Source organism: Etheostoma spectabile, chromosome 3 (assembly GCF_008692095.1).
Source record: "Etheostoma spectabile isolate EspeVRDwgs_2016 chromosome 3, UIUC_Espe_1.0, whole genome shotgun sequence".
In the NCBI taxonomy this organism is placed as follows: Eukaryota; Metazoa; Chordata; class Actinopteri; order Perciformes; family Percidae; genus Etheostoma; species Etheostoma spectabile.
This window is the reverse complement of record NC_045735.1, coordinates 1,498,024-1,509,999: the sequence shown is the minus strand read 5'-3', so window position 1 is coordinate 1,509,999 and position 11,976 is coordinate 1,498,024. Positions and strand designations below refer to the sequence as shown.

At 42.5% G+C, this 11,976-nt stretch overlaps 1 protein-coding gene across 1 annotated transcript in view; it reads left to right on the top strand.

The window, feature by feature from the left end:
- The window catches only part of sptbn4b (spectrin, beta, non-erythrocytic 4b), a 97,648-nt gene that overhangs the window by 41,170 nt on the left and 44,502 nt on the right, over positions 1 to 11,976 (top strand). Inside the window, 5 exon segments of the mRNA XM_032512112.1 lie at positions 216 to 346; positions 842 to 1,067; positions 2,602 to 2,804; positions 4,953 to 5,043; positions 11,298 to 11,444. Coding sequence (XP_032368003.1) covers positions 216 to 346; positions 842 to 1,067; positions 2,602 to 2,804; positions 4,953 to 5,043; positions 11,298 to 11,444 — 798 coding nt within the window.

Genomic DNA, 11,976 nt, shown 5'->3' with positions numbered 1-11,976 from the left:
GCATGTATCTATCTGCTGCAAGATTGGTTAACTGGTAATCTGGGAACAACCCGCAAGATCTGCCGATAATTTCAATGTGCAAGAAGAAAGGCACTTTCCCACACAGAAGACTATAAAGGCTTTAAACAGAATTGTCAGCCTGCACAAACTTCTGTACTGTTGACCAACTGTAGAATTGATTAAGTATAAATAATGTTCATCTCCCTGTTTATCAGGACCTGGACTCGTTCCTGACCTGGTTGGTCCAGACGCAAACGGCCGCCGCCTCAGACCAGCTGCCCAACAACTTAGAAGAGGCGGAGAAACTCATCAACAAACATGCTGCCCTAAAGGAGGAGATCGGACGGTGGGTCACTGAAGACCACTTAAGGCTTATTCTTGTTTTTACATTTTTAACAATGTTTTTATAGTTTTTTCATTAATACAATAATATTATTATTATTATTATTATTATTATTATTATTATTATTATTATTATATAATTAATCAACAAGGACCCGTCCCATCCCAACAAAATCTCTCACCCAACATCTGCCATATTAGAAAAGACAAAAAGCGAACTATATGACTGTGTCTTGTGCACAAAACAATGGCAAAAAACTCTGCTACGCACAAATACAAAAACAGACAAGAATTGTACGTCTGCTTTTACCCTCACATGCATGCCCCAGTCCTTTCCCCTTCTGGGCTTCACCACTTATTGCATTTTACATCTCCTGGCCCGCATTTTCCCTCTGCAGAAGCTTGTTTTTACTACTTGAACATATCTTCCTAAAAGTTCTTTTAAACACGCCAGGCGTTTAGAGCATAATTTATTGGGTCACTGTCCATTTCCGTGCAGGTATGAAGAGGACTACGAGCGCTTGCAGGCCATGAACGAGCTGCTGGAGTCCGAGGAGGCTCCTCTCCCTCAGGCCGCCCTGCAGCAGTGGCTCCAGAAGCTCGATGTTGGTTGGAACAAACTGCTGGAGATGTGGGAGAGCAGGAGGGAAGTTCTGGTCCAGGCTCACATTTTCCATCTGTTCCTGCGAGACGTTAAACAGGCCGAGTCCTTCCTCAACAACCAGGTGAGACAAACAAAGACAGAGCAGCTGGTCGGAGTTTACGGACAGCCCTTTATAGCTATTTTAGCGACATTACTCAAGGATGACAATGTCTGTCGGGCTAAAACTCTCAAAATGAAATAGCTCATTCATGCCCCTTTTAGGTGATGTTGCTTTGAGCTGTGCCACTGAGGCTAAGACAAATCTCCTCCGCTGTGCTCATTCTCCCCTTTTCATCTCATTTGTTCCTCTGATAGTGGCAGACCAGAAGGAGCAATATATTGCACACAAAATCAGTTGAGGAAAAGAATAAACAGCTCAAATAGCGCTTTGATTTAGATGTCAGTTTTTGAAAATATTTATTGGGCCAGATATAAAAAATAACCATCCGTTTTTGTAAATAGTGAAGTGGGGGGCAGAAAAGAAACAGTTACAGAGTGGATTAGATTCACATCTTACGCTATTATCGAACTTCTGTAAAGCCCTTAAAATATGCTAAGATGCAATGTGTGATCAAACAACTGACAAACGTTGGGAAAACTCATTCTGCTTTTGTCCTTTTTTAATCCGAAATGTCACAGGCAGAGCTGCCCCGGACTCTAGTGTGCATGTGTCTTTGTGTATACATGTAGGCCAGTGTGCCGGCCAGAACGTCCCTTTTGGTTTAATAACAGATCTTTACCAGGGACCAGCTCTCATTATTAGCCCGGGGGGTTGATTTAGAGAGAGCAGCATTTCTTCTTCAATAAGTATCAAAGACGTTCCAGGCCAAAGTTCTCTGTCTGCCTCTCTCTGTTCTTTTGGCCTCAGCCTAATTTTTTTCTCTTTGTCCAAAGGCCGTACACATTTGTAATGATCCGGTTTGTTTGAGTAGTTTTGTTTGTTTGTTTTTTTAAAGATAATTATTTGGGGCATTTTTGGCCTTTATTTTGATAGGACCGCTGAAGAAATGAAAGGGGAGAGAGAGGGGGATGACATGCATCAAAGGGCCTCAGGTCAGAGTCGAACCCAGGCCCGCTGCGTTGAGAAGTAATCCTCTAAATATGGGGCATCCTGAGTAGTTTTGTTTTGAACATTTTCTGATCTTTAGTGATTGATTGAACAAAAGTAAACAAATTTAGATTTTAAGAATAGTGCTGCTACCTTCTCATGAAGGGGTAAATGCAATATAAGTATTTACTAATAAATTATTTAGGCTATATCCACTTCACTATCACATAAAAAAATAAAAGCAGCATGGAGGCTAAAACTAGGGAATGTTTGGCCTTTTGGCTTGAAAAAATTATTCAACCGATTAATAGATTGTCTTTTGATCAACTATGTTAATTGGTTAATTTCCCAACCAAGACTGACGTTAAAAAGTAAAGTTGGTAGTTGCCCCTATGATTTTTTTGGATCAGGCCGACATTTCAAGAATCGCTCTAATCTATTCTGTGCTCTCCTAATATCTTTTTATTTATTGTACGTCCTTAACTTTTCTTTTTTCAAATCCTGACTTTACTCAGTCAGTTCCTGAACCGAGAAAAACAACTTACGTTTCCCCATCTTCATCTTCTAGGAGTCGGCCCTCGCTCACGTGGAGCTGCCCACCACGGTGGAAACAGTTGAAGCCTCCATAAAGAAACACAAGGACTTCACCACCACCATGGAGCTGAACCTGCACAGGATCAAAGCTGTGATCGAGGCTGGAGAGAGTCTGATCAGCCAGAGTAACATCTACTCTGACCGCATCAAGGAACGCATCGACACCCTCGCCAACCGGTACCACATACACACATAAAAAAAGCTATATGAAGAGTAAGACTAATAACCTAACCTGGACTAATTTGAGACCAAAGCTTTGAAGCAGAAGGCAATATCTGTCCATGTCAGTTTTTTTTTTAAATTATAGTTTCAGTTTTACTTCATAAAGAAGCTATCAAATAGCCTCAAAACGTTACATTTTCACGTTTAAAATTAATTTTTTCTTTGCTTTTTTACCTTAGCTTTGTGGCTTTCTTACGGAGGACATTCACTTATTGTGTGAGCATGTGGCATGTAGAAATGATGACAGAAATAATATATGCTTGCCACTAATAAGCTTGCAAAATGAGTTAAAGCACAATTAATATAAAGTTTAAGCATATGAGAGAAAAGCCTTTTGTATACAGAGATTAGGGGTGTCACGAGTTTCCAAATAATCGATTCAGTTACATTTTTGATTCTAAGGTCACTGTTTAATTTGATTTTCGATTTTTACATTTCATTTTTTTTAAAGCACAGGTTGCTATGCCATTTTTAGACTAGACTTTTATGCAATATAATATCTGAACTTTGTTTGCAATGTACGTACATTGTCAAATTAAAAACATTTATGAACAACATAATGTAACAATAACTTACTATGTATATCTTCAGTCAATTGGAAACTTGACAATTTGTCAATAAAGTAAAAAGAATAGAAAAAGTATGCCAACGTTAGGCTCGTTTGAGATAAACTGCGCTTTGCCTCTAAAGTGGACGAGAGCAGATTATAGCAGATTATTTTTGAGGCATTTTCGGCCTTTATTTTTTAATAGAACAGCTGAAGACATGAAAGGGGAGAGAAAGGGGAATGACATGCAGCAAAGGGCTGGAGTTTGGAGTCAAACCAGGGCCCGCTGTGTCTCTATATATGGGTGCCCGCTTCACCAACTGAGCTTTCCAGGTGCCCAACGTAGCTAGTCTTCTTCTGCTACTGTGTGTGTAGTAATCTAGTCCTGTGGCTGCCACATGAGTATTGTAATGTAATGAGACGGTAATGGTTCTCGGTCAAATCTCCACAATAGCAATGGGAAAGAATTATAAGCTACAAGGTACAAGTAGGCTACATTTAACATTAGGCAATGTTGGTAGTTACGTTCGATCATGTTAAGAAGGTAGGCTGTCACGAGGAGACCGCACACCTCCGCACCAGGCTACTGAACTGGACTAAATGTAACCGTGCAACCGCTGGAGTCTAACGTAATCAAGCGCGCCCTGCACCAGGCTACTCAACGAGACCGTAACCGCACCAAATGCATAAATCTAATGTTATGAAACTGGTGTTCTAGCTCCGGCAGTTTGGGTATCCACGGACCCAGAAGCCTTTATGTCTCGTAAGCTAGTGTCAGTGAATAGACACCCCCCCCCCCCCCCCCCCCACCCCCCCCCCCCCCCAGAAGTGCCGTTCATCCTCTTACAAGTTGATGAACCACTGAAACGATTTTGGAAACATTATTTTAGGTACAAAAAGTTCCCTAGTGGTGCTTTAAAGCACAAAGAAGTAAGCAGCTGTCCAAACACAGTACGACAACAATACAAAGAATAATAGCAGCTGAAGAATTCAAAGGAGAGGGTTCCTCTCTAAGAATAAATGGAACAAAGCACGGAAAACTGAGCTCGGCCTGTTTAGTCCACAACTGACAGCTGACCATGAAATCAGTGTGATGGCTGAAGTGGTAGTCTGTATATGTGTGTGTTGGGTGGGGGTTGGTTTTTTTTGTGTGCGCATGTGTCCAACAATAGCGATGTAACGAACCATATGGTTTTTAGATTTAATTTACATAAATTAACTCATTGGACATTTATTTTTCTCTCATGGGGAGAAATATATGAGCCCAGCGCAACATAGTTATTAGAAAGTGTTACATTCTGGTTTGGTAATAAATCGTTTCACAATTATTACGTTACCTAAGGTTCTTTCTGATAGAGCTCCTCCATCACCAAGCTACAGTATATTGGGAATTTCAGAGTGATTTAAAATGTTAGTTTAAATTATCAGAAATCTCAGCACCTGGTAAATAAAGTGTAAAGATGAACAACAATAGGTATACACACTTCTACATATGGTATAGTTTGTTTTTAGTTATGTTAACTTGTAACTAAAGGTCCTGTCCTGTACTTTTTTAGGGGAAACCAGAACAGAGAGCAGGCCCAGCAGTGGCTGGAAAAACTGAACGACCAGTGGGAACTTCAGAGGTTTCTTCAGGACTGTCATGAGGTAGGAGCCCAACAGACTGGTTGTACTTGCTGAACTCTTACAGGCATTTTTCAGTGGGCCCTGCTGTGTTCCGGAGGCGCCGCGGGCTCTGCGAGCAATTGCGGCCCTTCAAGTCAATGCTTGGTTTTCCACCAGCCATGCAACGGCGCGTCCCAGAGCGGCTCTCCGCTCTGTTAAAGATACGCGCCAGGTCTATTTTCCCGCAAGCTGCAGGCCTTCCAGACAGCCAGACAGGAACTGAAACAGCCAGGTCATCCAGTCTGTTTACCAGAACACCCCCCCCAATGTCGTATACGTCTCCTCTGCAACACCACAGACAACGAGAGATTCATCATGGAGGTGGAAGAAATAATACAACATCACAGATCCTTTTTATCAGGACAACGCCAGAAAAGAGAAGACATGGACTTTAATTACAGGAGTGCTTGGCACGTGGTTCTGGACAAAACCAAAACGCAGCAGGGAGGCGCCCAGTGGAAAATGCCTGTTAGGGACCTAAGAAGGTCTGGTGGATAAGTGTATTAAATTGGTTTAAGAGCATGTTTAAAGGGAAGAGCATGATTGTCTCTTTGTTCTTTTTCGTTACTAACTTCACATTTTGGCAGGCTATAGAGCTATCGTAACAAACTTGTATTTCAAAAGTTTTGATCACAAACTTTGGCCAGTTTGTAAGATTACCATTTTAAATGAATGTGGGTAAATAAGACTAATATATGTAGTGTCAAGTCACAATTCATTTTAGATTGAAATGGAAGTGTAAACAATAAGATAATCTTCTCATTTATTCCCAGTGTCTGAAAGACATGTTAGATAAAGTTCCAACTAGCTTGTATATAGTTTGCAATGGAATCCCTTGATTTCATTATTAGAGCCTTTTAGCAGTGTGATGCTCTTTATCTGTAAACATGATAATGATTAATAATCTCTTTAATTTCCGTCAGCATACAGTATTTTTAGGATCACCAATTTAATTATTTTTGTTGGGAGCTGTCATTGACACGGTCCACACCTCACGCATGTCCAATTGTGTTGCACACGGCTCACCTCTGCTCACTCCTGCAGTTTTTTGCTCTCTCACCCTGCAGAGTCACAGGCTCCTTTCTGGGCCAAAACCTTGTTTAGTTTCAGCAACTTTTTTTCTGGCTCTACTGAATAATTCAGCAGCACAGCTCCTCATCACTTATTCAAAGAAGGCAGAGTGTATCTCTGTGTGTGGTTGTGTGTTGTGTGTGTGTGGTGTGTGTGTGTGTGTGTGTGTGTGTGTGTGTGTGTGTGTGTGTGTGTGTGTGTGTGTGTGTGTGTGTGTGTGGGTGTGGCCTACAGTGGGCGAGTGACACTGCGTCAGTCTGTAGGAACCTGAGATCAGCTGCATGGGTGTGTGTCTCTTATTTGGTCCATGCTGCATCCTTGTGTTTCCTGCTGTCACTGCTTGTTTCTACCTACAATACACTCGCCAACACATTTACGCTGAGCTTTATGCTAATTAGATACTTTTGTTGTACACAAAATGATCACAGTTTATATTCCTGTTCTGGTCAGTAAGGTAAGATTCCAGAGCAACCTACACTGCTGCTTCAGCACATAGGCTCCTTTAGAGTGGGTGTCTTAAAGGTGCACTATGACTTCCTGCATGGTTTCAGCGCAATTTCATTTTTGTCTCAAATTGTGGGCATCTCTCCTTGATCCACTAGCTGCCTGCCCCTGACTACATTGTGAAAAAGCCCGGCCTTGGGAGACAACACAGGGGTCGTAAACGTCAAACAAACGCTAGGGGCACAGGCTGCGCTCCTCCTCTTTACCCATATTTGAATTACCCGGCGAGCGGGTGGCATCAGGCGCTGCCAAGCTGGCGACAGCTGGAGCCACGGGAACCGCCCACTTTGATCTTCATTGTTGCTCTTCAGAAACCTAGTTATAAACCTACCATATTTTATGCTGTCTATATGTCGGAACAACCTATGGTACTCAAGAAAATGCTGTTGTGTTTTATTGACTTAAAAATCTGATCAATCAGATCAGACAAATCTGTGTGATGGAAGTGTCATATTGGTTTCTCACCATCTTCAAGACAAAATCATTTGATTCACTGTGGAGAGACGAGTGGCAAAAATGAATCTATTCCAGTGATGATAAGCTGAACATATGTGCAAGAGGTGCTACAGGAAGTCATCAGCGTTAATGTTGGTTATTTATACCTTATTTTGTGGTACAGACTTTAAAGCTTGTTTTAAGGTACACTGGAGTTGCAAGTAGGGGCGTGAAGAGACACTTAGCTCACGAGACATGAGATTGGGTTCATAAGGACGGGACGAGATCAGATTTTAACACTATTTTTAAAGAAAACTTAAATGATGAAATATGAATATAAAAATGAAATAAATATGAATATAACAATTGTCACAAAATGAAAGATGAGCACTGTGAAATGTTTTACCACAAACTCAAATGGCTTTTCTTCTGTACAACTAACCTCGTCAGACCTAATAACTGTGGTGTCCCTCTCCTTCCAAACCCATCCCTAAAACTTATTAAATCAAATAATTATTAATTTCTTACTCTGCACTATGACTTTTATTCTCATATTTGTAGGCCCTTTATCTTCCTGACCGATTTCAATTGCACTTTAATGTTTTATGTAAAGCACTTTAAGTTGCTTCAGCGTGAAGTTTTGAAAAGTGCAACCACACTCGTGTCCGCTTTACTGGCATTGCCGTGTCTCACTGGGACTTGAACACCTTCAGAGGTGGCAGAACTTTCTCTCCCGTCTGCACGCACCTTTGCGTGAGTGTGTGTGTGTGTGTGTGGGTGTGTGTGTGTATTTCGGACCTGAGCCCCACTATATGGGCCTGAGTACTACCAACGTAATTCTGCACTTGTGTAGGCTACTGATATCGCGGGACAACTTTTAACCTCTATGATAAATATCGGAACGCTTTAATATTGAAAGATCTCGTCACGCCTGTAGCTACAATCGTTGTAATACACTCAATAGATTAAGCTGCTCTTTTAGAAATACTTCTCTTACTCTACAGAAAAACAGTACAAAGTGTTAAGCTCCGTTACTGTTAGAATAGACTCAAATTACAGCTGAGAAATTCAGTGCTATATATTAGCCCAATTTCCAAAGGTCTCTTCTTTAAGTACTGGTTATTATGTATTTTATACATTTTTTAAAGTGATTAATTTTATGTTTGTATTTGGTTCAGTTATTAGCCGAAGACACCAGCATTACACAGACAGAGAGACATGGTCTCTTAATTAACTTGGTAATTAGACCTATTTTAGACAACCGCAAGTTGGTGTTTGAATTTCTGGCTATTCTAGTTGTGAACAATAAGGGAGTGTAAAAATATTGAAAAACATATTTCTTGTTTCCTCTTAAATAATCTTAAAAGTCCCTTGTCAACCTGTCTCTTCCTCTTTATCTACAGCACAACTCCATCTTCAGGACTAAAGTGTATTGAAGAGGTGAACTCCGTCAGAGATCGTATTGTAGCTTTTTACCCGGATTCACCTCCCGGTCTGTTTCAGGAAAAGAGCAGGTGTATGCCCAAAGGCTGCATTGCTAGACACAGTGTTTTTATATAATAGATGTAGCACATGCAAATCTCCCTCCGTCTAATGTCTTTTATATCTTGTTGTCTGACAGACAGTCCAAAATCCAAATAGATTGAATGTGCAGTGATAAAAACCAAAGTTGTTGATACATTTTCTGTCACTGGACTGGATCAATTAATGGCTTAATCGTTAAACTGATGTCTGTGAGACCAGCCGTTCAAATACATGAACATGGTGAAGTGTAATTACGTGATGATGAGACGGTGACTCCTCCTCTTTTCTTCCTGTCCCTCTACTTTTCTGTCCCTTTCATTCGCTCCTACATCAGACAAACTTCTCCTCCTCCCCCTCTCTCATTCATTCTCTCCCGCCCCACCCCCAACCAGCACACTTACACTCCCCCTCTCTCCTCCTCCTCTTCCGTCAATCAATTCATTTACAGTCTCAAAGGGGGCATCGGACGGGGACCCTCCATGACCCCTGCAGTCATGGGACCTTTAGGTGTGCGTGCGTGTGTGTGTGTGTGTGCGTGCATGCGTTCGTGAAAGAGAGAGAGAGAGAGAGAGAGAGAGAGAGAGAAAGGGGGAGAGAGACTGTGTGTTCATGCATATATGTTTGTGCAATCTTGATGACTGTGAGTGTCCACACATTTATGTTTTTGCCTCTGCATGTATGTGACAGAATGTGTAAGGCGTGTTTACTCATGCTAGCTGGCATGTCTTTCTTTACCGAGTGCGATTGTGTGTGTGATAGCCCCAGGAAGACGTGACAAACACAGGGGGTGTTAGACAAAAATCCAACCCTAGTTCTTTTAAGGGAAGACTACAACTACATCATTCAGGGTAAATCCCTGCTCTGTCCAATCCTCTTCTTCTTGTCTCTCTCTTTCCACTATCACCCCTCCTCTTATCTTTCTCTTTTCTTCTGTCCAGAGCTCTCTCCTCTCTCTCTTTTGCTCTTTCTCTCTCTCTTCCTCTCTTCTCTTTGCTCTACCACTGCAGCAGAGCCAGTCAAGCTTCTTGGGACTGCTGCAGAGAGGAAAAGAGGGATGGTGGAGGAGGGTGCTGTGTGTAGTGTGGGAGGGGAAGGGTAAAACAAAAGCAGCTGTAGATGAGTCGTGAGCTTGGCTGTTAGCGGAGATTGACGTGTTTCAATCTTGTGTTTGTCAGTATTTCTTTACCTTCCCACTCATCCGCCACCTAAAGCCCACCTCCCCCCTCCAACTCCTCCAGGTCAGCATCATTAGCCGTGACCAGTAAGCCTGGAGGCACAGCCTGCATCCCCTGCCCCCAAAACCCCAATCCCAGTCTTTTGCTCCTCCCTCTCATCTCCTCTCCTCTCCTCTCCTCCACCCCATCTCTCCACCAACCAGCCAGGCAGCCCGCTCACTCACTCGCCCACTCACTCGCCCACTCGCTGAAGGTGTGAGGCATGGGAGGGGCGCCCATACACTGACTGAGCTGCCTGCCATTTCATTGTTTTGGGGAGGATGATTTTTTCTTCTTCTTCTTCTTCTCCCGTTCCTCCTTGTTCTTGCCCTCTCACTCGTCACTGATCCGCCTTCGTCCCTCCTCTCTCTCCTGTGCACATAGCGAATCCTCAACAACATAGCAGAGAGAGAGAGAGAGAGAGAGAGAGAGAGAGAGAGAGAGAGAGCAGCCTTAGTTTGAAGTCTCCAGTCTGTCTCCTCAGCCTCCAGTCTTGTTGTTATTTAACCTCCTGCTTGGCGTTTCTTCTTGACACACCTTTTGTGTAGCTGTCTCGTGTTCAGCTCTCCAGAAGGTGCCTCTCTTTCTCTATAGCTCCCTCTTTTCTTCCTCTCCTCATTTTCTCTCTCCATCTGGCTCTGCGGTGGAGAGCATCTTTGCATGTGTGTGACGGCAGACCAGCGAGGATGCGGATACCAGCGGCTGTTTGCAGCTGCCACAATCCAATGGGCTGTTCCCGCTAAACGCTGCCGGTAAACAGGTTATTCGCTTTACAATTGAGTCAAGAGAGAGGGTCGGAGGTGCAGGTGGAAGTGTTGCATGCAGGTGTGAGGATGTTGATTACAGAAAGACGCTGGTGCTGATGCTGACCTAAATATTTTGGTGATGCTGTCAGCGCAGGCGTGGAGTGTTCTCCCTGTGTGTTTGCCTCAGACAGACACATGTGCAGATTTAATTTAATTTTTGATGGACAGTGGATGTGTGAATGTGGAGGAGGGTTGTTTGCTGTGTGTGTGTGTGTGTGTGTGTGTTGATGCTGAATATGTGAATCCTCGCCACCATGCTTGTTGGTACACGTGTGTCTGCCTACATGTGCCAGCTGTGCGTCATTAAATATTTATCTCTGTGTGTTTGACCTTGTATTTCCGACAATATGTGTTGCTGGTGTGTTAATCTACAGTGCTCTGTATCCTAATTCTATTTATGTTTTACATATAACAGAAGCTAATGAAAACGTGTAAATTATGATAAAGTTTGTGTGTTTGCCTCTTATGCAATCAAGCATATTGCGTGTCCCTTATGAACTGGACACTATTTCAGCATGTACCTATTAGTGGATGTGAGAGTGTTTGGTTTGTCCAGATCTTTTTCGAATGAGGAATCAGTCATACACACCAACAGTTATTTACAGTATGTATGCTCATCCAGTATTGACACCTCTGTCTCTCTCTCTCTCTCTCTCATTCTCTCCCTGCATCTCTCTCCCAGCTGGGGGACTGGGTGTGTGAGAAGATGCTAATGGCGAGGGACAGCAGCCGAGATGAGACCCAGAAACTTCATAAGAAATGGCTGAAGCACCAGGCCTTCATGGCAGAGTTGGCCCAGAATAAGGAATGGTTGGACAAAATTGAAAAGGTAAGTGCTGCCATTCCCTAAACAATAGTGTTTTCCTGCCACGCAAATACAGTTTTGGTACTTTTTTTCTTCTTTTCTAAGTTTACTGGGTCATTCTGATGTTGAGTGAGTTGTATGCCTTTGCCCTTTGGTTACATGGAGCATAATAAAAGGCCGCTCTGTAATGTGGAATAATGTTTTTGTGTATTTTATCATGTAGCATTTGGGTTTCTTTTGACAGTAATCAGCAGAGGATGTCAGGATTGAGAAAGAATGACATGATATAGTGGTTTAATAAAGGGATCTCTTATGTCTACTTCCCTACAGACAGGCATCACGGATGTAAACAAAGCTTGGAAATCAATCATCAAAGTTGCACAGCCTTTCAGTACCTAATGGAAAATTTACTTTTAACCATTTCATATGATGTTGCTGGTATTAAACACTAAAGTGCTAAACTCACATAATTAAAGCGTAACAAAGAAAGTGGCAAGGGCAGAAAGTGTCCATCCATCCATCTTCACCCGCTTATCTGGCATCAGATCGCGGGGGC